This window comes from Lissotriton helveticus, chromosome 9, assembly GCF_964261635.1.
Source record: "Lissotriton helveticus chromosome 9, aLisHel1.1, whole genome shotgun sequence".
Taxonomy (NCBI): Eukaryota; Metazoa; Chordata; class Amphibia; order Caudata; family Salamandridae; genus Lissotriton; species Lissotriton helveticus.
The window spans coordinates 544,858,410-544,882,818 of NC_136070.1; the positions used below are offsets into that span (position 1 = coordinate 544,858,410).

General features: G+C 46.7%; 1 protein-coding gene across 1 annotated transcript in view; it reads left to right on the forward strand.

The window, feature by feature from the left end:
• The window catches only part of CAPN1 (calpain 1), a 245,531-nt gene that overhangs the window by 152,209 nt on the left and 68,913 nt on the right, over positions 1 to 24,409 (forward strand). Inside the window, exons 6-7 of the mRNA XM_078660425.1 lie at positions 8,283 to 8,451; positions 12,061 to 12,144. Coding sequence (XP_078516551.1) covers positions 8,283 to 8,451; positions 12,061 to 12,144 — 253 coding nt within the window. The remainder of the gene's footprint in view (positions 1 to 8,282; positions 8,452 to 12,060; positions 12,145 to 24,409) is intronic.

Consider the following 24,409-nt stretch of genomic DNA (forward strand, 5'->3'; position numbering starts at 1 on the left):
TAATTCCATAATTCCATCAGTATATACATCCAAAATGCTTCAGGGCTTATCAAAGGCCCGAAATGCATAGGGATGGATGTTGAAGCATTTTGTAAGTCAAAAGGCATTACAAATACAAATATAAACAGGAAGAGCAATATGCTCTAAATTTTCTTCACTGTAAAACCTGGACACACCTATCCTATTAAAAATATTATCAATTGTCATAGGATGAGGGTGAGGGTGAGGGTCCACGTTTCGGTCTCCTATGGATGTTTCTCTGAGACCATCTTCAGGACTGATCATTAAATATTTGTAAAGCCCTTAATATGTTTACCACCAATGTGGCGAGGAATAACACTGGTTCAGAGGAGTTATTCGTCCAGACAGAGCTGTGATACTCCCATAACAGTCGTTCAGATCGAATCCAGACGATTATTTCATTCATTGTGATTTTCGTCCTATATATAAGAATAAGATTGCTCGATATTAATTTGTAAAAACGCGAGTGAGGTTAATCTGTGAGAAGCGGCTCAGTTCTACACTATATGCCGATCCGTTCTCTAACAAGAATCTGTGCCGTGATCTACCTGTGATCATTCCACTCTTCATTGATAACACAGACGACTGCTACTAAAGAAATTCATTCTGGACTTACATTTTGATAAAACTCAACATTTGCATATACACCTAGTGTCATTTTTGTTTCTGTTTATTGTCTTTTGTTAAATGTTTTTATGTATCAAACATTCATTGATTATCAAAAAGTATATATGATTGTTCAAATTAATTTTCTCTAGGACTACTGAACTGTCCTTATCAAATATTGATCTAAATTTTTAAACACTTTTGAAACAAACTCCCTTGGAGGTATCCTCTACCCTTTGTAGCACTAATGTAGGCAGAATTGTTTTTGTACGGGAAAAGGCACCTTCCTTCACCAAAACAATCCTGAGGGGCGTTTTCCTATTTCTATGAGAGCTGTAGAATGCAGCACACATGGAAAGAGGTAAAAACGAGGAGAAATTAGAACATTTCTCCTCGTTACGCCTCCACTGGAGAGGCGTCAGTTTTTGGAGCTGCCCAAGGTTTACAGGATTTTGTAAATATGGGGCAGCATCAAAATCCATGGGCTTTGCGTGGGAACCCCAAGCAAAGCCCATGGAATACCTACTTGATGCAGAGTAAAGCAACGCAGTGACTTGCGCTGCTATGTCTTACTGATGCACTGCAGAGGTCTGTTTGTAACCAGAGACCCACAGAATTAAATCTTGATTGGTGCAGTGGAGAATAGTGATGTTTATTTTTAGTGCTACAAAGTCACAGCCTGTGACAGAAAGCACTGTGAATATGCAAGTCAATTTGTTATACTAGCATTACACACAGGGTAAGATACAATGCTGCAAAATGTGTGAATAGTTTTACAATAAAATGGTACTTTCAAAATGTAGGTTTTAATAATACCAGACTAATATGTAATGCAGTTTTCTTTTCTTTTTACATAACAGTCCCTTCAACGCCTCTTTAGGGGCACAAGGGGCTGTGTAAATGCAGTTAAAATTAAAAGAAAGAACTTCCCAGCCCAGTAGTTAACTCTTTGCACTTCAACTCAAAAAAACACACATCGTTGTCTTCACAAAGAGCCAGAACCGCTCCCAAGCATCCTTTACACTTGCTGATTACCAGCGCATTTGCCTTTCATTCAGGCAAACAGCTGATAACGATCTCAATTAGCTATCACAGGACAGCAGACGGCTGTCTTTTTACCGGGTTAAAGTGAAGCTGGGGAATCTGCGACCCCCTTCCTAGGACTCAAGGACCCCCCTGGGGGTCGCGCCCCACAGATTGAAGACCTCTGCTCTACCTCATCTGCTTTACCTCCGGCTACCACTCCCCCTCCCCACCCTGCATCGTTCCAATATTCCAGTGCCATCTCCTGCCCCTTAATCCCCCTAATTCTACCTATCTCCCCCCTGCTTAATCCACCTTACTTACAACCTGGTCTACCGATCAACTTTCCTTACCTTTCCTCCCCCTTCTCCTCATCCCTTTCCGCTCTTCACCTTCCCTCGTACCCTAAAGTCTTCTCTTACACCTCCCATCTCTCTTCAACCTCCTCTTCCTCCTCCTCTTCCTCCTCCTTTGCTTTACAACCCTGTCTCCCCTCTCGGTAATTCCATCTTCTTCCCTCCCTCTGACCTAACAGTCCCATACTCCTCCCCTAACTACCATCTAGCCCAACCCCCCCCCCACCCTGCCTGGTGCCTGTCCCCCTACATTCACCCTTCATAGCCTACGGTACCTGTCCAGCACCTTCTCTCCTCTTCGACCCATTCCTCTGACCTTCCTTTGACCCCCCATCCCTCCCCTCCCTGTACAGCCCCTTTCCCTCTCATCTCCCCATACCTCTGGCCTTCCTTTGGCCCCTTTCCTTCCTCTCCCTGTACAGCTCCTTCTCCTCTCATCTTCCCGTATCTCCGGCCTTCCGTTGACCCCACTCATTCCACCCTCCACCTCCCACCCTCCCTCTCTACTCCTCAATTGTCTCCTCCTACTTTTGATCTCTACTCTTCCCCTCCGCTCAACTCTAGTAAAAATATCACTGTAACACCATCCACTCCTTTCTACCACCATCTTTCCCCACCTTCTACCCTTGCACCCCAATACCCCCCCGTCCCACCACCTCTCCCTGCCCTCCCTCGCCTACTGCACTCCCTCCCTCAAGCATCGAGCCACCCAACATTCCGTGCTCAGCCCTCCTCTCCCTGGAAAATAAACTTGATTCTCTCATCTCTTCCATTTCCCAGATTGAAGCGTCCAGCTCACTTTTAAGTGCTAAGATATCCCCCTTTCCTAACAACCTCCCGAGGAGTTCATTGCTCCCGTGCCCCAATAAAGCCAACCACAGTCTGTCCTCCGCAGACATCGCCAACTTACTGGCTAGCCACAAGACTAACAACGTCAATCCCCCTCCACTTTCCTCTCCTAATAATTCTACTCAATTCACTATTCAGACCATCTTTTCTGTCAGAACTAACCAGCCTTCTTCTTCTTCCCTGGCACCCTCATACAAGAATCTTGTCCCCATCTCCTGAGTGGTGTGGCTCACTGGTTAGAGGCGGCAGACCCGTAAGCAGAGGATGGCCCGGGACCAGGGTTCGATTCCCGACGCGGCAGGGTCGTGGACCAGGGTCAGCGGGCTCGATAATTCTCGCCTCGGTGCCTACTCCAGTCAGGGACCACACTCTGCAACTCTGGGCATTAGCTTGCCTCATCTTCACAACGGCCCCACAGACCGCCGGGGATGCTTGGTCGCACCTTAGAGATACCCATTAGGGACCATCTCTCAGGGTGAGCCAGGACGGGTTCCCCAGCGGTCGAAGCGCGGAGATACTCCTCCGGGAGTTGATTCTAGCGCTATATAAACCCACAATTAAAATTAATTAAAAATTAACAGCCCAAACACCCCCATCACCAAAACAGTTGCGTCAGAGCTGCATTGTTTGCTCCACAACTGCAGATCTGCAATCAAACACAAACTGGAAATTTCTTATTCTATCACCCACTACAATCTTGACATGCTCTTCCTCACTGAGACCTGGTTTAATGACTCCTCTCATACTTTGTTTGATCTTCTGATACCAACTGACTACTCTATCCTCAGAAACAAAACAGACACAATTGGGGGAGGTGTCACTATCATCTTTAGAATCTCCCTTCAAATTAAAGCCTTTCCTACCATCATCTTCCATACATTCGCATCTTCCGCATCTTCCGCACTAAATACTCTACATTGGCTCCCAATAAATAAGAGAGTCCTTTTTAAAATACTGATTATTACCTTTAGAGCCACCCATGCTCTGGGACCAAAATACCTACAGCAGAGATTTGCCAGATACCATCCTTCTCGCAATCTCCGATCATCTAGCTCTAATTTCCTGTTAGTACCTAGGTTCAGGCTCAGCACGAGAGGTGGCAAATCCCTACCAGTACTCGGAGCAAAAGCGTGGAACACTCTTCCCCCCTCCCTTCGTGCCCTAGACAAGGAAAAAGACTTCAGAAAGGGACTGAAAACCTGGATTTTCAAGCTACAGGACACCTATGTTAGAGCACTAGTGTAACAGTTGGGTGAGCTTCCATCCACGCCCTACCTGTTTTTCATCTCTGAATCAGTATCTGGCGCCTTGATGCTCCTTGGAGTGACTGCTGCGCGGTACAAATGCCATTTTACATTACATTACATTCGAATGCCTATTCCTAGAACTTCAAGTACATCACGGCTCACCCTTTAGGTTCCATCTACCACCTGCCCAGTAACTGCTCTTCCTTTTTGGAGGAACTCGCCGTCTTCATCAGTGACCAATATCCTCAAAGTGACAGACTGATCTTCCTGGGTGACTTCAGTCTCCACTGGGGCTCTTTGGAAGACTCGGCTGCCAATGATCTTTTCCAACACTGCACATAAATTACACACTCTAAGGCAGTGGTTCCCAAACTTTTTGGACCTGTGGCTCCCTTGACCTAATTGGCAGTTGGCCGTGGCTCCCCACCGTTTTCTACTGGTGGGAGGATTTAAGCCCGACCTCGGGAGTACTTCCAGTTTTCTCCCTGAAATTAATTGGGATGAAGCCACTGAAGGTATGTAAAAAGACAAACTACAAGCGCAAGAATGCACTACTAAAAGCTCAAAAAAGAGCCAAAGAGCAGCTATATGCATGCCTGTTCTGTGCATTAAAGGAAGCTTGCATTGTTGCAATCTCTGCTGTATCTGTTTTATGGTCAGTTAATAACGCTTTGTGAAACTTTCAATTATGAAAAAGCCTGCTAAAAGCATCTTCTTGTTGCTGCAGTTCCCCTTCAGACATTCTTTTGCTTCCCTCTCTCTGCCTTCATGTTCTGCTTTCCTTCTCTTCCCCTTTGATTCTTTAGCACTTTGTTTTACCCCTGTGTATTCCTTCTCCCACCTGCTGCTTGCCCTTCTTTTCTCAGACTGAAAGTCTTGGTGTCACTTTTAGTTTCCTGTATTTCTCATCCCTCTACGCGCTCATCTTCCCAGAAATAAAACACATGTGGCCCAGTCTCCGGCCCTCCCCTGGCTTGCTGAAAGAAAAATGCATTTATATGCTGCTGCTTTTATGTTATGGGCTCATAAATACACAGATTTGTGCTACGTTGCCGCGATGCCCCGCTACAATCAGGGCTACTGGAATAATGCAGCTGTGAAAGGCCAGATTATAGTGCAAGAAAGGGGGCATATGCAGTAAACATGTGGAACCTCTTTTCAGTACAAACCACCTCTGCAGAACATTAAGCACATTTTATATTTATGTATGTGTTTCATTAGGAGGTTTGCTCGGATTGAAGCAAAAGGGGCCTAAAAAGGTGCAACATGTTTGAGCTTCTTTGATAGTCCGAGCGCCTGTTAAAATAAGTGCATTAACATGGGTTTGTGTTAATACTTTAAGAAACGTAATAATGATAAAGAGGTAATCGCTGACCCGCCTGCCCCTCGCCTGCCCCTCACATCTTCCATTGAAGTGTTTCAGGTTTTTGTTTCCTGGTGCAGGCAAAAGCCCTCCCACAGTGCATCTGATGGGAAAAGTCACACCCTTTCGGCAACATTTACAGATCTTTAAAAGACAAATTACAGCAATCAGCCGCGCCCCTGGCTACTCTTAACAGCACACCAGGGCGCCGTGGTGCACAGTTTGGGAACTACTGCTCTAAGGGCTCAATTCTGGATCTTGTTATATCTAAAGCAAACCTGCTTACTATTGCTCCCCCCTATCCATGTAGACTGGTCAGACCACTTCCTCATTCCCTTCTGTTTTCACCTATTGCACGTTTTAACTTTCAGCCAACCTAAATGGGCTTCTACCTGGTTCTGCAACACTAAAAACATTGATCTTGACACTCTGTGTGATTTTGCTACTCGTTCACTTCCAAGACTAGACCCTAACGTGGATGTCAACGATCTCACCTCCCATTGCCTCTCAGTCCTAGCAGTCAAAATCGATAATGTCGCTGCACTCGAAAGCAAAAGGAAAAGACCCACCCCCTGAACACCTTGGTTCAATAAAGCTCTATATGATGAACGGAAGAACCTTAGAATCTTGGAGAAACATTGGAGACAACCTCCATCCTCTCTTATTTAAGCTCCGCAAGCTCCAAATACCACAAGCACATCTTCCATGAAAAAGTATCACATTTCAGATCCCTCCTCGACTCAGCTGAATACAGACCCCAAAAACATTTTGCCCTCATCAAAAACCCAAACTGCTCTCCCCAAACCAACAAGCCTGAGGATTCTTCAAATAAGGCAGTAGAATTCGCTATATTCGTTGATGAAAAGGTCAAATCACTGGTGGATCAGGTCTCCCACCCCCACGCCCATTGATCATCGAAAATCCTTAGTCACTTGGCAGAACTTTGCCGCCATCTCGGAAGATAACCTTCTCAAATGCATCCTCAAAACCAAATCCTCCAACCATTCTTCTGACCCCATCCCTGGTATCATCGCCATTGATTTCTACACCAATACTCTCTCTTACTGGACCAGGCTTGTTAATCTCTTCCTCAGTCAAGGCTCCCTCCCTGCTGCCCTCAAAACATGACGGGTTACCCCTCTTCTAAAAAAATAAAACCCTTGCAGATGCGAACGACCTCAACAACTTTCGCCACATCACCAACCTCCCTTTTCTTTCGAAAATCACAGAAAAATGTGTGGTGAAACAACTTTCCTTACATATTATGGACAAAAATCTCCTTGACGTGTTCCAGTCTGGCTTCATTCAAAATTGCAACACTGGAACAGCCCTGCTGCAAGTGATTGATGAAGCGCTGCACATACTCGATTCTGGGGAATTGTGCCTCTGATTCTTCTTGACCGCTCTGAAGCCTTTGACACTGTTCATCACAACACCCTCCTTAACAGTCTTCAACAGAGAATGGGAGTGGCAGGCACAGTACTTAAATGGTTTGCCTCATTTGTCTCGGACAGATCCCAAATGATCAAGATAGCAAACAGTCTTTCATCTCCATTGGTGGTAGGTCAATATATCCCTCAAGGTTCTATCCTTGCACCCACTTTGTTTAATCTCAATCTGGGGCCATTAGGGAACCTCCTAAGTAAAGCTGGGATCCACTACCATCTCCATGCGGATGACCCTCAAATCTACCTTAAAGTGTCTTCCGCCCACGATCTCTCACTACTCAACTCTACTCTCAACTCTATTCACAACTGGGTGTTAGTTCAACAACTCATTCTCAATTCCTCCAAAACTGAAATCCTCCTATCTACCTCTCTCTCCCTTCCTCCTGTTCAATCCTGGATGTATCAGCTGAATTTATTCAACAATAAACCCATACTTGTCGACAGCACTAAATCCCTAGGTGTCCTACTTGACAAAAGACTCAACCTAATCTCCCACATCAATTCCATTACTAAGAACGCACGTTTCCAGCTGCGCCTTCTGTGGGGGATTCGTCGGTTCTACTGCCTGCATCACCCGCAAAGCCTTGCATACTTCCTCCCCACGTTACCTGTCGTATAAACTGAAAATGTCTGGAGGCTCGAGACCTTCTTGGAATGTGGAAAAGTTTCTGTCTGAGCCCCCCTCCTTCAAAAGGGAAAGATTGATTTCTCAGTCGTTCTCTGGTAATGTAGTGAGAATCTGGAACTCACTTCCTCCATTGCTCCGTACCACCACCTCTATCCGGCTCTTCAAAGCGGACCTAAAATCTCTTTTCTTCCAAAGACACTTTCAGAACTAATACCTTCATTCTCAGACCCCTCTAGGAAGTTCGTTCATCATTGTAAATTTGTAATATTTACTTGTACATTCCTCACCCTTGCTTGATGTTTGATATTGTGTTCTTGCCTTCTATGGTTTTATCCTACCTCTTCTAGCCTCCTGTTTATTTTTGTAATATTCTATTTTGTAAAATTTTTCTCATGTAACGTAACTCGTTCTATTGTACAGCGCTCTGACGCCTTTGGGTAAAGGCTGCGCTATATAAAAATGCATTAAATATAATAAAAAAATTGAACCTAGGCCCCCCTTGTTTTGCAGCATAAATGTCTTCTAGATTCATATATTCTGTGCATGTCCCGCCATCTATTCGTTGGAGTCGGAAAACCCTTGTTATGCACAATCCATAGACACTAAAGTGTTTTAACCACCAGTTGGCAGTAATATATAAAGCATGGCTACAAGACTGACTCTAAAAAACACAAAAAACTTCTCTTTGTGTTTGTCCTACAGTTTTCAGTACTGAATACTTTACCTCCTTGTTCTTCACAGGGTCAATGGCAGCTACGAAGCCCTTTCTGGTGGCAGCACGTCCGAGGGGTTCGAGGATTTCACTGGAGGAGTGACGGAGTGGTTCGACCTGAACAAGGCTCCCTCAGACTTGTACCAGATTATCCAGAAAGCGCTGGAACGAGGGTCACTAATGGGTTGCTCCATCGATGTAAGTTTGGGATGGGTCAGCTGAAAGGAATTTGGGGATTAGGAGGGATTATAGGCTGTTAGGGGATTGAGAGGCACGAGTGATTTATTTAAACCCTCAGCAGACCACCCGACAACCTTCAGATCTGTCCTTGCTCTTAATAATGCAAGGTGTGGGTGTTGCTGGCGAGAAGTTTCCTTTTGAACACGGAAAATGTGCTGCACAAAATGTTGAGCTGCCTTTTGCTAGGTTTGATTGTGTATTAACATTATCATATACATACACACATAGTGCTGTGGCTCAGTTGCATAGGCATTGCTCCAGCTGTGCTGGGTGTGCCCAGCTCTCCCAGTATGTTGTGTTGCAGTGTGAAACCCATGACATTTTCACCAGGTGAAAGGGACTTTTGGAAAGCACATCTCCCTGGCCTCAATTCAGGAAGGACCTCAAGACCTGGTTCTTCGACTGAACTGCAGACCCCGCCTCCTCCCAGCGCTTAACGGGTGATTAGCCGCGCTCTATAAGAGCCCTGATTTATTAGCTTAGGAAATTGCCTGTCTCCCTCCATTGTACATGCCACACTGGCCTTTTTTTATATTAACAGTGACATTCAACAGAGGCTGTCTTTGGCTGGATATTCCTATACCACTCTTGTAATTGTTCTAGTGCCTTTTTGTATTTGCCTGGGTATATTTTGAGGTTCAGTCCCCCAGGTCTTTATTTCAGTTTTCCAAAGTGGAGCCTGGGGTGAGAGATCCAAACTGTGATGTCCTGGGTATGGTTGTAACATCCTAAGGTGAGCAGAACTTCTGATGGCTTCTCCTCACTGCACAGCATCAGTAGAGATGGAACAGGGCCACTTTTTACTCAGTCTTTGGAGGATTTGAATGAAAACATCAGGAGTATATTTCCAAATTCCATCCTGTCCCCTCAAGATCAGACAGAAGGTGATGCAGGGACTGTCCATTGAGACAGAAAGAGGCCGGAACGTTTGGAAATTGGGGAAAAACACAACCTCTCTCAGCTGAAGTAGAATACAGCCATTGGCGAATCCAGTAGTTGTTGCGAAACTTTGACTTTGCCCCTATTTGTAAATGTTTTTGTAAAACTGGTCAAGGGGACTACTTTTTGTGTGTAAGTGCACATTGTGCAATAGCAGAATGATGTCATCACTCAGACAGCTAAGCCAGTGGCTGAAGTGGGCTGTTCTGTGGCCAACGCTGCATTCTGTGGTGGTTAGATCAAAAATGTGAGTGACATACTGATATACTATTTGATGAATAGAGCTGACTAAAGCCCCTATAACTAAGTATAATATCTGTATCATTTTATGAAAATCAAAAGGTGTTTCGTTACGCCAGACTTATCTGTCAGGTCGGTATTGTGCTAGAATAAGCGGTAATGTAGGACTTCTGAATTGGATTTAACGTGGCAGAGCTCCTTTTATTTCTCAGATCTTTTCATCTTAGATTTACGTCTGTAAACTTTACACAGACCATAGTGTCTTGGAATGCTATTGTAAACTGAGGTTACATGATGACTCCATTTCTACAAGGACACCGTGCTCTTTTCTTATTTTTTAACGTAGTAAATTCAGATAATTGAGTCGCTGTTTACTTGAGCAAATACAATAGGAAAAAGATCCTTAACCACTTGGCTGCTAAGGCACCTGATGAGCTTCCATTGACTTTCCATTGAAATCAATGGAAAGTCCATGACGAGTTACCCTTGTCATTAGCGCTGAAGGGGTTAAAACAAGGTTTTGTAAAATACACAGAGCAGTCTGTCTAGTAAGTCATTTGCAAAAAGAACAATTGATGGACAGAATGCAGAACAATGTCATACATTCACTCCAGTACAGAGATCTGGGCCTAAATCCATAGTTTTTTGCTCACCATGCCATTCCAGTTTGGGCCCAGCCATATGCAAATCAGTCCTGACCCTGTGCCCAATGGGAACAGTCCAGCCCGAACTGCCAGGCCAGATCCTCCCTGGACTGGAAACAAGCATCCTAGGACCAGTTTCGGGCTTACAGCCCTAATCAGCCAGGATATCTTAACTCCAGTGGCATGGAGAGCACGGGACTCGCGTCTGAGCATACCCGTCCCACTCGGGGTGACAAATGCGTAAAGAACAATTGAATGCAGAACAATGTCATACGATCACCCCAGTACAGAGATCTGGGCCTAAATCCATCGTTTTTTTGCTCACCATGCCATTCCAGTTTGGCTGGGTCCAAACTGGGTGGTGTGGTGAGCAAAAGAATAATGGATTAAACCCAGATCCTTGTGACTGGGGGTGAATGTTTGCATTGTCCAGCATTCCGTCCATCAATTGTTTCTTGTTCATATGTTGCCCTAGGTGGGAAGGGTATGCCCAGATGTGGGTCCTGTGCTCACCACACCACTGGATTCAAACTAGCCTGGCTGATGAAGGGTGATGCCCTGAAACCGGTCCCAGGATGCTTGTTTCCGGTCCAGGGATGACCTGGCTTAGCAGTTCGGGCTGGTCTGTTCCCACAAGGAACAGGGTCAAGACTGATTTGCATATGGCTGGGTCCAAACTGGGGTGGTGTGGTGAGCAAAAGAATGATGGATTAAACCCAGATCCTTGTGACTGGGGGTGAATGTTTGCATTGTCTAGCATTCCGTCCATCAATTGTTTCTTTTGCATATAGTGACAGTCATTAGGCAACCTTGATGTAAGCTTGGGGCCCACATACTGTATCGGTTGTTTGCGGATCATTTTCTCGTACAGTGCCTGCTCGTTAATGCTTGGCTTCTGTTGACTTGTCATTTTGTGGTGTAATATATACTGTGTAGTTTTTTTTATCGGGGGAAAAAAATTCTTTTTTTCTGTACACATGTTTATCAGGCTGAGCTTAAAAGATATTTGGTGGAGGGGTGAGGCTCAGAAGTCAAGCAGTAGTTTTATTGGTTTAAAAAAAGAATCCTTGAGCAATGGGATTTAATCAGTACATTTTGACATTGTGTGTTTATCTATCTATCTATCTATATATATACAAAGTGAGCAGCTATCCTGTTTTGACAGGCCCCGTAAGACACTGTAACCTGGACGATGAGTGGGTCATTGTTGGACATTGAGTGAATCGACATTGATTGGGCCTTAGTTGATCATGAACGTGCCTTCAATGAGTTGTGCATAGCCAGGGCCATGATTGTATAATCATAGAGTGGATTATTGCCAAACGATGTGTGGGTTATCGTTGAGTAAACACGTTACTCAGCAATAATGGATCATTCTGGAGAAGGTCATAGTCTTGGGATGAGTTATCACTGAGCATGTAATTCTGATTAATTTGTCATTATTAAATTTGCTCATCGATAAGTGGGTCATTATCCCATAATTAGCTATTCATTATGGGGTTGTTCTGTATAATCCACCCCTAATTTGGAAAGCAAAGTCATAGGGTACCAGCGCCTACTATGCCACAGCCTGCTTGCCATTTTGAGAGGCATGCTTTGTGATGAATTGACTTGTGAAGAAAGAATGAAAATGGGAAGCTTTGCCCCAGGCATAAACAGTTTGGAACAGTTGCTTTTCTTTTGGGACAAGGGTGCAACATAAACTGAAACTGAGGTCTATATTTACCACACTCTTTTGTTGCAGATCACCAATGCAAGTGATCAGGAGGCTGTGACGTTCAAGAAGCTTGTCAAAGGCCACGCCTACTCTGTAACCGGTGCAAAAGAGGTAAATACGATTTCTGCATGTAGCTTTTCCATATCACTCTGAAATATGCTTCCACAGTTTTCTTTAAGATGTGGTATGTCTCTAGCATTCAAACCTTTTGAGTTTTATTCTCTTTGGATATACTTTGCCGTCAGTGAAGATCAATGATCATAGAAAGTTCTCTAACTGCTAATGGAGAGCTATGGTACCAGATAATTATCGTTCTTTGGGCTCTTTATGTTGTTGTATATTGATTTCACTTTCAAAATAGTTTCAGATTCTTTTATGAAATGACTTCCTATCAGTATCTAAAAAGTCTGCAGTCATGTTAATCAACAAGTGTATAACATGCATATGTGAGTTTATGCTGTTATGGGCTTGCTGGTGTTCCAATGAGCCCCCACGTCACTCAGACAAGCAAGGCAAGTAAAGATTCACTTTTCTGCATTACAGAATTTCTGATATTTAAAAACGTTTATTCAAAAGGTTAAGAGATGCAAGAAATAATGCATATTCAACTCTTTCTAACTACATGATGAACAAGCATTTACAATGCAATAGGTCTCGCATTAGGAACGTTTGAGCTATTGGTATTGTGAATGGCAATGTTTTTATTTGTGTTGGTTTTGAAAATAGCGAAATTAATAGTTTTGGCATTTACAATGGCAATAGTTTTAACATTTGCAAATGTGACACCTATAGCATTTGTAATGCAATATGTGTTGTATTTACATGACTTGGATGTATTGATATTACAAATAACAATGGCTTTTATTTTTTTTAATAATTAATACTTAAATAAAAGTTATTGTAATTTGTAATGGCAATAGCTTAAACTTTTGTAAACAACTTTTGTGATTATGTTCAGTGTATTTTATTGTGACGAAAATACAAGAACAGAAGTGAAATATTAACATCTTTTTTGTGACATTTGTAATCAAGCTTGAAACATTGAACTTATTTTAACCATTTGATAGATAGAGTGAGGGCGATAGATAGATAGAGTGAGGGCGATAGAGTGAGGGCGATAGATAGAGTGAGGGCGATAGATAGAGTGAGGGCGATAGATAGAGTGAGGGCGATAGATAGAGTGAGGGCGATAGATAGAGTGAGGGCGATAGATAGAGTGAGGGCGATAGATAGAGTGAGGGCGATAGATAGAGTGAGGGCGATAGATAGAGTGAGGGCGATAGATAGAGTGAGGGCGATAGAGTGAGGGCGATAGATAGAGTGAGGGCGATAGATAGAGTGAGGGCGATAGAGTGAGGGCGATAGAGTGAGGGCGATAGATAGATAGAGTGAGGGCGATAGATAGATAGAGTGAGGGCGATCGATAGAGTGAGGGCGATCGATAGAGTGAGGGCGATAGATAGAGTGAGGGCGATAGATAGAGTGAGGGCGATAGATAGAGTGAGGGCGATAGATAGAGTGAGGGCGATAGATAGAGTGAGGGCGATAGATAGAGTGAGGGCGATAGATAGAGTGAGGGCGATAGATAGAGTGAGGGCGATAGATAGAGTGAGGGCGATAGATAGAGTGAGGGCGATAGATAGAGTGAGGGCGATAGATAGAGTGAGGGCGATAGAGTGAGGGCGATAGAGTGAGGGCGATAGATAGATAGAGTGAGGGCGATAGATAGATAGAGTGAGGGCGATAGATAGATAGAGTGAGGGCGATAGATAGATAGAGTGAGGGCGATCGATAGAGTGAGGGCGATAGATAGATAGAGTGAGGGCGATAGATAGATAGAGTGAGGGCGATAGATAGATAGAGTGAGGGCGATAGATAGATAGAGTGAGGGCGATAGATAGATAGAGTGAGGGTGATAGATAGAGTGAGGGCGATAGATAGATAGAGTGAGGGCGATAGATAGATAGAGTGAGGGCGATAGATAGATAGAGTGAGGGCGATAGATAGATAGAGTGAGGGCGATAGATAGATAGAGTGAGGGCGATAGATAGATAGAGTGAGGGCGATAGATAGATAGAGTGAGGGCGATAGATAGATAGAGTGAGGGCGATAGATAGATAGAGTGAGGGCGATAGATAGAGTGAGGGCGATAGATAGAGTGAGGGCGATAGATAGAGTGAGGGCGATAGATAGAGTGAGGGCGATAGATAGATAGAGTGAGGGCGGGCGATAGATAGAGTGAGGGCGGGCGATAGATAGAGTGAGGGCGATAGATAGAGTGAGGGCGGGCGATAGATAGAGTGAGGGCGATAGATAGAGTGAGGGCGATAGAGTGAGGGCGATAGAGTGAGGGCGATCGATAGATAGAGTGAGGGCGATCGATAGATAGAGTGAGGGCGATCGATAGATAGAGTGAGGGCGATCGATAGATCGAGTGAGGGCGATAGATAGATAGAGTGAGGGCGATAGATAGATAGATAGAGTGAGGGCGATAGATAGATAGAGTGAGGGCGATAGATAGATAGAGTGAGGGCGATAGATAGATAGAGTGAGGGCGATAGATAGAGTGAGGGCGATAGATAGATAGAGTGAGGGCGATAGATAGATAGAGTGAGGGCGGGCGATAGATAGAGTGAGGGCGGGCGATAGATAGAGTGAGGGCGGGCGATAGATAGAGTGAGGGCGATAGATAGAGTGAGGGCGGGCGATAGATAGAGTGAGGGCGGGCGATAGATAGAGTGAGGGCGATAGATAGATAGAGTGAGGGCGATAGATAGAGTGAGGGCGATAGATAGATAGAGTGAGGGCGATAGATAGATAGAGTGAGGGCGGGCGATAGATAGAGTGAGGGCGGGCGATAGATAGAGTGAGGGCGGGCGATAGATAGAGTGAGGGCGATAGATAGAGTGAGGGCGGGCGATAGATAGAGTGAGGGCGATCGATAGATAGAGTGAGGGCGATCGATAGATAGAGTGAGGGCGATCGATAGATAGAGTGAGGGCGATCGATAGATCGAGTGAGGGCGATAGATAGATCGAGTGAGGGCGATAGATAGATAGATAGAGTGAGGGCGATAGATAGATAGAGTGAGGGCGATAGATAGATAGAGTGAGGGCGATAGATAGATAGAGTGAGGGCGATAGATAGATAGAGTGAGGGCGATAGATAGATAGAGTGAGGGCGATAGATAGATAGAGTGAGGGCGATAGATAGATAGAGTGAGGGCGATAGATAGAGTGAGGGCGGGCGATAGATAGAGTGAGGGCGGGCGATAGATAGAGTGAGGGCGGGCGATAGATAGAGTGAGGGCGATCGATAGATAGAGTGAGGGCGATCGATAGATCGAGTGAGGGCGATCGATAGATCGAGTGAGGGCGATAGATAGATCGAGTGAGGGCGATAGATAGATCGAGTGAGGGCGATAGATAGATAGAGTGAGGGCGATCGATAGAGTGAGGGCGATCGATAGAGTGAGGGCGATAGATAGAGTGAGGGCGATAGATAGAGTGAGGGCGATAGATAGAGTGAGGGCGATAGATAGAGTGAGGGCGATAGATAGAGTGAGGGCGATAGATAGAGTGAGGGCGATAGATAGAGTGAGGGCGATAGATAGAGTGAGGGCGATAGATAGAGTGAGGGCGATAGATAGAGTGAGGGCGATAGATAGAGTGAGGGCGATAGATAGAGTGAGGGCGATAGATAGAGTGAGGGCGATAGATAGAGTGAGGGCGATAGATAGAGTGAGGGCGATAGATAGAGTGAGGGCGATAGATAGAGTGAGGGCGATAGATAGAGTGAGGGCGATAGATAGAGTGAGGGCGATAGATAGAGTGAGGGCGATAGATAGAGTGAGGGCGATAGATAGAGTGAGGGCGATAGATAGAGTGAGGGCGATAGATAGATAGAGTGAGGGCGATAGATAGATAGAGTGAGGGCGATAGATAGATAGAGTGAGGGCGATAGATAGATAGAGTGAGGGCGATAGATAGATAGAGTGAGGGCGATAGATAGATAGAGTGAGGGCGATAGATAGATAGAGTGAGGGCGATAGATAGAGTGAGGGCGATAGATAGAGTGAGGGCGATAGATAGAGTGAGGGCGATAGATAGAGTGAGGGCGATAGATAGATAGAGTGAGGGCGATAGATAGATAGAGTGAGGGCGATAGATAGATAGAGTGAGGGCGATAGATAGATAGAGTGAGGGCGATAGATAGATAGAGTGAGGGCGGGCGATAGATAGAGTGAGGGCGGGCGATAGATAGAGTGAGGGCGATAGATAGAGTGAGGGCGGGCGATAGATAGAGTGAGGGCGATCGATAGATAGAGTGAGGGCGGGCGATAGATAGAGTGAGGGCGGGCGATAGATAGAGTGAGGGCGGGCGATAGATAGAGTGAGGGCGGGCGATAGATAGAGTGAGGGCGGGCGATAGATAGAGTGAGGGCGGGCGATAGATAGAGTGAGGGCGGGCGATAGATAGAGTGAGGGCGGGCGATAGATAGAGTGAGGGCGGGCGATAGATAGAGTGAGGGCGGGCGATAGATAGAGTGAGGGCGGGCGATAGATAGAGTGAGGGCGGGCGATAGATAGAGTGAGGGCGGGCGATAGATAGAGTGAGGGCGATAGATAGATAGAGTGAGGGCGATAGATAGATAGAGTGAGGGCGATAGATAGATAGAGTGAGGGCGATAGATAGAGTGAGGGCGGGCGATAGATAGAGTGAGGGCGGGCGATAGATAGAGTGAGGGCGGGCGATAGATAGAGTGAGGGCGATAGATAGAGTGAGGGCGGGCGATAGATAGAGTGAGGGCGATCGATAGATAGAGTGAGGGCGGGCGATAGATAGAGTGAGGGCGGGCGATAGATAGAGTGAGGGCGGGCGATAGATAGAGTGAGGGCGGGCGATAGATAGAGTGAGGGCGGGCGATAGATAGAGTGAGGGCGATAGATAGAGTGAGGGCGGGCGATAGATAGAGTGAGGGCGGGCGATAGATAGAGTGAGGGCGGGCGATAGATAGAGTGAGGGCGATCGATAGATAGAGTGAGGGCGATCGATAGATAGAGTGAGGGCGATCGATAGATCGAGTGAGGGCGATCGATAGATCGAGTGAGGGCGATCGATAGATCGAGTGAGGGCGATCGATAGATCGAGTGAGGGCGATCGATAGATCGAGTGAGGGCGATCGATAGATCGAGTGAGGGCGATCGATAGATCGAGTGAGGGCGATAGATAGATCGAGTGAGGGCGATAGATAGATCGAGTGAGGGCGATAGATAGATCGAGTGAGGGCGGGCGATAGATAGAGTGAGGGAGGGCGATAGATAGAGTGAGGGCGGGCGATAGATAGAGTGAGGGCGATCGATAGAGTGAGGGCGATAGATAGAGTGAGGGCGATAGATAGAGTGAGGGCGATAGATAGAGTGAGGGCGATAGATAGAGTGAGGGCGATAGATAGAGTGAGGGCGATAGATAGAGTGAGGGCGATAGATAGAGTGAGGGCGATAGATAGAGTGAGGGCGATAGATAGAGTGAGGGCGATAGATAGAGTGAGGGCGATAGATAGAGTGAGGGCGATAGATAGAGTGAGGGCGATAGATAGAGTGAGGGCGATAGATAGAGTGAGGGCGATAGATAGAGTGAGGGCGATAGATAGATAGAGTGAGGGCGATAGATAGATAGAGTGAGGGCGGGCGATAGATAGAGTGAGGGCGGGCGATAGATAGAGTGAGGGCGATAGATAGAGTGAGGGCGATAGATAGAGTGAGGGCGATAGATAGAGTGAGGGCGATAGATAGAGTGAGGGCGATAGATAGAGTGAGGGCGATAGATAGAGTGAGGGCGATAGATAGAGTGAGGGCGGGCGATAGATAGAGTGAGGGCGGGCGATAGATAGAGTGAGGGCGGGCGATAGATAGAGTGAGGGCGGGCGATAGATAGAGTGAGGGCGGGCGATAGATAGAGTGAGGGCGGGCGATAGATAGAGTGAGGGCGATAGATAGAGTGAGGGCGGGCGATAGATAGAGTGAGGGCGGGCGATAGATAGAGTGAGGGCGATCGATAGATAGAGTGAGGGCGATCGATAGATAGAGTGAGGGCGGGCGATAGATAGAGTGAGGGCGGGCGATAGATAGAGTGAGGGCGGGCGATAGATAGAGTGAGGGCGGGCGATAGATAGAGTGAGGGCGATAGATAGAGTGAGGGCGGGCGATAGATAGAGTGAGGGCGGGCGATAGATAGAGTGAGGGCGATCGATAGATAGAGTGAGGGCGATCGATAGATAGAGTGAGGGCGATCGATAGATAGAGTGAGGGCGATCGATAGATCGAGTGAGGGCGATCGATAGATCGAGTGAGGGCGATCGATAGATCGAGTGAGGGCGATCGATAGATCGAGTGAGGGCGATAGATAGATCGAGTGAGGGCGATAGATAGATCGAGTGAGGGCGGGCGATAGATAGAGTGAGGGCGGGCGATAGATAGAGTGAGGGAGGGCGATAGATAGAGTGAGGGCGGGCGATAGATAGAGTGAGGGCGATCGATAGAGTGAGGGCGATCGATAGAGTGAGGGCGATAGATAGAGTGAGGGCGATAGATAGAGTGAGGGCGATAGATAGAGTGAGGGCGATAGATAGAGTGAGGGCGATAGATAGAGTGAGGGCGATAGATAGAGTGAGGGCGATAGATAGAGTGAGGGCGATAGATAGAGTGAGGGCGATAGATAGAGTGAGGGCGATAGATAGAGTGAGGGCGATAGATAGAGTGAGGGCGATAGATAGAGTGAGGGCGATAGATAGAGTGAGGGCGATAGATAGAGTGAGGGCGATAGATAGAGTGAGGGCGATAGATAGAGTGAGGGCGATAGATAGAGTGAGGGCGATAGATAGAGTGAGGGCGATAGATAGAGTGAGGGCGATAGATAGATAGAGTGAGGGCGATAGATAGATAGAGTGAGGGCGATAGATAGATAGAGTGAGGGCGATAGATAGATAGAGTGAGGGCGGGCGATAGATAGATAGAGTGAGGGCGGGCGATAGATAGAGTGAGGGCGATAGATAGAGTGAGGGCGATAGATAGAGTGAGGGCGATAGATAGAGTGAGGGCGATAGATAGAGTGAGGGCGATAGATAGAGTGAGGGCGATAGATAGAGTGAGGGCGATAGATAGAGTGAGGGCGATAGATAGAGTGAGGGCGGGCGATAGATAGAGTGAGGGCGGGCGATAGATAGAGTGAGGGCGGGCGATAGATAGAGTGAGGGCGGGCGATAGATAGAGTGAGGGCGGGCGATAGATAGAGTGAGGGCGATAGATAGAGTGAGGGCGGGCGATAGATAGAGTGAGGGCGGGCGATAGATAGAGTGAGGGCGATCGATAGATAGAGTGAGGGCGATCGATAGATAGAGTGAGGGCGGGCGATAGATAGAGTGAGGGCGGGCGATAGATAGAGTGAGGGCGGGCGATAGATAGAGTGAGGGCGGGCGATAGATAGAGTGAGGGCGATAGATAGAGTGAGGGCGGGCGATAGATAGAGTGAGGGCGGGCGATAGATAGAGTGAGGGCGATCGATAGATAGAGTGAGGGCGATCGATAGATAGAGTGAGGGCGATCGATAGATCGAGTGAGGGCGATCGATAGATCGAGTGAGGGCGATCGATAGATCGAGTGAGGGCGATCGATAGATCGAGTGAGGGCGATAGATAGATCGAGTGAGGGCGATAGATAGATCGAGTGAGGGCGGGCGATAGATAGAGTGAGGGCGGGCGATAGATAGAGTGAGGGAGGGCGATAGATAGAGTGAGGGCGGGCGATAGATAGAGTGAGGGCGATCGATAGAGTGAGGGCGATCGATAGAGTGAGGGCGATCGATAGAGTGAGGGCGATAGATAGAGTGAGGGCGATAGATAGAGTGAGGGCGATAGATAGAGTGAGGGCGATAGATAGAGTGAGGGCGATAGATAGAGTGAGGGCGATAGATAGAGTGAGGGCGATAGATAGAGTGAGGGCGATAGATAGAGTGAGGGCGATAGATAGAGTGAGGGCGATAGATAGAGTGAGGGCGATAGATAGAGTGAGGGCGATAGATAGAGTGAGGGCGATAGATAGAGTGAGGGCGATAGATAGAGTGAGGGCGATAGATAGAGTGAGGGCGATAGATAGAGTGAGGGCGATAGATAGATAGAGTGAGGGCGATAGATAGATAGAGTGAGGGCGATAGATAGATAGAGTGAGGGCGATAGATAGAGTGAGGGCGGGCGATAGATAGATAGAGTGAGGGCGGGCGATAGATAGATAGAGTGAGGGCGGGCGATAGATAGAGTGAGGGCGATAGATAGAGTGAGGGCGATAGATAGAGTGAGGGCGATAGATAGAGTGAGGGCGATAGATAGAGTGAGGGCGATAGATAGAGTGAGGGCGATAGATAGAGTGAGGGCGATAGATAGAGTGAGGGCGGGCGATAGATAGATAGAGTGAGGGCGGGCGGGCGATAGATAGATAGAGTGAGGGCGGGCGATAGATAGAGTGAGGGCGATAGATAGATAGAGTGAGGGCGATAGATAGATAGAGTGAGGGCGGGCGATAGATAGATAGAGTGAGGGCGGGCGATAGATAGATAGAGTGAGGGCGGGCGATAGATAGAGTGAGGGCGATAGATAGAGTGAGGGCGATAGATAGAGTGAGGGCGATAGATAGAGTGAGGGCGATAGATAGAGTGAGGGCGATAGATAGAGTGAGGGCGATAGATAGAGTGAGGGCGATAGATAGAGTGAGGGCGATAGATAGAGTGAGGGCGGGCGATAGATAGATAGAGTGAGGGCGGGCGGGCGATAGATAGATAGAGTGAGGGCGGGCGATAGATAGATAGAGTGAGGGCGGGCGATAGATAGAGTGAGGGCGATAGATAGATAGAGTGAGGGCGGGCGATAGATAGAGTGAGGGCGATAGATAGAGTGAGGGCGATAGATAGAGTGAGGGCGGGCGATAGATAGAGTGAGGGCGATAGATAGAGTGAGGGCGATCGATAGATAGAGTGAGGGCGATCGATAGATAGAGTGAGGGCGATCGATAGAGTGAGGGCGGGCGATAGATAGAGTGAGGGCGGGCGATAGATAGAGTGAGGGCGGGCGATAGATAGAGTGAGGGCGGGCGATAGATAGAGTGAGGGCGGGCGATAGATAGAGTGAGGGCGATAGATAGAGTGAGGGCGGGCGATAGATAGAGTGAGGGCGGGCGATAGATAGAGTGAGGGCGGGCGATAGATAGAGTGAGGGCGGGCGATAGATAGAGTGAGGGCGATCGATAGATAGAGTGAGGGCGATCGATAGATAGAGTGAGGGCGATCGATAGATCGAGTGAGGGCGATAGATAGATAGAGTGAGGGCGATAGATAGATAGAGTGAGGGCGATAGATAGATAGAGTGAGGGCGGGCGATAGATAGAGTGAGGGAGGGCGATAGATAGAGTGAGGGCGGGCGATAGATAGAGTGAGGGCGATAGATAGAGTGAGGGCGATCGATAGAGTGAGGGCGATCGATAGAGTGAGGGCGATAGATAGAGTGAGGGCGATAGATAGAGTGAGGGCGATAGATAGAGTGAGGGCGATAGATAGAGTGAGGGCGATAGATAGAGTGAGGGCGATAGATAGAGTGAGGGCGATAGATAGAGTGAGGGCGATAGATAGAGTGAGGGCGATAGATAGAGTGAGGGCGATAGATAGAGTGAGGGCGATAGATAGAGTGAGGGCGATAGATAGAGTGAGGGCGATAGATAGATAGAGTGAGGGCGATAGATAGATAGAGTGAGGGCGATAGATAGATAGAGTGAGGGCGATAGATAGATAGAGTGAGGGCGATCGATAGATCGAGTGAGGGCGATCGATAGATCGAGTGAGGGCGATAGATAGATAGAGTGAGGGCGATAGATAGATAGAGTGAGGGCGATAGATAGATAGAGTGAGGGCGGGCGATAGATAGAGTGAGGGAGGGCGATAGATAGAGTGAGGGCGGGCGATAGATAGAGTGAGGGCGATCGATAGAGTGAGGGCGATAGATAGAGTGAGGGCGATAGATAGAGTGAGGGCGATAGATAGAGTGAGGGCGATAGATAGAGTGAGGGCGATAGATAGAGTGAGGGCGATAGATAGAGTGAGGGCGATAGATAGAGTGAGGGCGATAGATAGAGTGAGGGCGATAGATAGAGTGAGGGCGATAGATAGAGTGAGGGCGATAGATAGAGTGAGGGCGATAGATAGAGTGAGGGCGATAGATAGAGTGAGGGCGATAGATAGATAGAGTGAGGGCGATAGATAGATAGAGTGAGGGCGATAGATAGATAGAGTGAGGGCGATAGATAGATAGAGTGAGGGCGATAGATAGATAGAGTGAGGGCGATAGATAGATAGAGTGAGGGCGGGCGATAGATAGAGTGAGGGCGGGCGATAGATAGAGTGAGGGCGGGCGATAGAGTGAGGGAGGGCGATAGAGTGAGTGAGGGCGATAGATAGAGTGAGGGCGGGCGATCGATAGAGTGAGGGCGATCGATAGAGTGAGGGCGATCGATAGAGTGAGGGCGATCGATAGAGTGAGGGCGATCGATAGAGTGAGGGCGATCGATAGAGTGAGGGCGATCGATAGAGTGAGGGCGATCGATAGAGTGAGGGCGATCGATAGATAGAGTGAGGGCGATAGATAGATAGAGTGAGGGCGATAGATAGATAGAGTGAGGGCGATAGATAGATAGAGTGAGGGCGATAGATAGATAGAGTGAGGGCGATAGATAGATAGTGAGGGCGATAGATAGATAGAGTGAGGGCGATAGATAGATAGAGTGAGGGCGATAGATAGATAGAGTGAGGGCGATAGATAGATAGAGTGAGGGCGATAGATAGATAGAGTGAGGGCGATAGATAGATAGAGTGAGGGCGATAGATAGATAGAGTGAGGGCGATAGATAGATAGAGTGAGGGCGATAGATAGATAGAGTGAGGGCGATAGATAGATAGAGTGAGGGCGATAGATAGATAGAGTGAGGGCGATAGATAGATAGAGTGAGGGCGATAGATGGATAGGATGAGTAAATGGATGGCTGGGATGATGGATAGATGGAGTGGCCAGAGAGCAGACAGAGTGGATGTATATTGCTTATTGGCTATGCGGATGGTTTTGTCCATACTGCGTACAGAACACCACATTGGTTCGATCCTACATATTGCACGCATGGTTGGAACTGAGAAGCAATCTTCAGGCACAAGAAAAATTTAGTTCCCACTTAAAATGTTTTTTTAAACCATCCAGTACTTGGAGGGTAGAAAGGACCCTTATTTGTGACACTAGTTCTCCAGCAAGGGAACTGTGCAAAGAATCACCATCTTAAAACACAAGCCACAATTGTGGAACACTTCTGTATTCCTCTCCTACAACAGAGACTCTTTCAAGCATAAGCAGGGCCACTGGAATTGGTGGCAGGGAAGGACCAAATTGTGCGGCAAGAAAAGGAAAATTATCTGGAACAATGCAGCACATTCTCTGATAGTATTACCTCATTATTTTGTCATTTGTACATGTTAACGCTGTCAGGGAAAAGCGTTTCACCGCATTAGAACCAGTCTAAGACTTAAAAACAGCAATAAACAATTGAAAGACAACCAGTTACCTTTGCAAATGGCCTTACACTGCACACTAACACATGTAGGCAAGTTTTAATAACTTTTGACCTTTTTGAGCTAGAAATGTTTTTGTTAAAATATGCAGATTATGGATCACATGATGGATTTGACAATTGTTGAAAATCCGTAGTTATGTGACAACCGCTGTGACAGCAAAACCATATAATTCCAGTGGCAAAAGGACAACACAAAGCAGGAGTTGCTCCAGATTTCTTTTGATTATCTCTTAAAGAATTAGAAGTAGCACTGTGAAGTTAATGGGACAGATGGTAATAAATCTTGAATCAAAAGATGTTGTTAGCTTTATCCCTAAGACCTTCCAGTTGCGGGTATGCAATATTCTCGTATTTTTATTTCGCAGCAATTGCACAAAATTACAGCAAAATGATGGAAATTATATGTAATTACGCAAAATATAAACTGCCATTTGGCATTGTATCTTGGTGCACAATGTGTCTTTGCTTCCACTTTGTATGCATTTGGCAAAAAAACAAAAGTACTGCAAACAGCAGCTCGCTCTCTGTCGCCTGCTTTGTTCGAGACATTGCTGTAAATTTATCACGTAGTTATACACTGTGGTATAACAGAGTATTTACAGGAATTTCATAACACAAGAGTAACAGGAAATTCCTTAAGTTAAGCTAATACACCAGTTCAATGCACATTTCGCCTAGGCTTATTTTCAGTCAGAAAAGCAACCTCTGTTCTTGTGGGATTA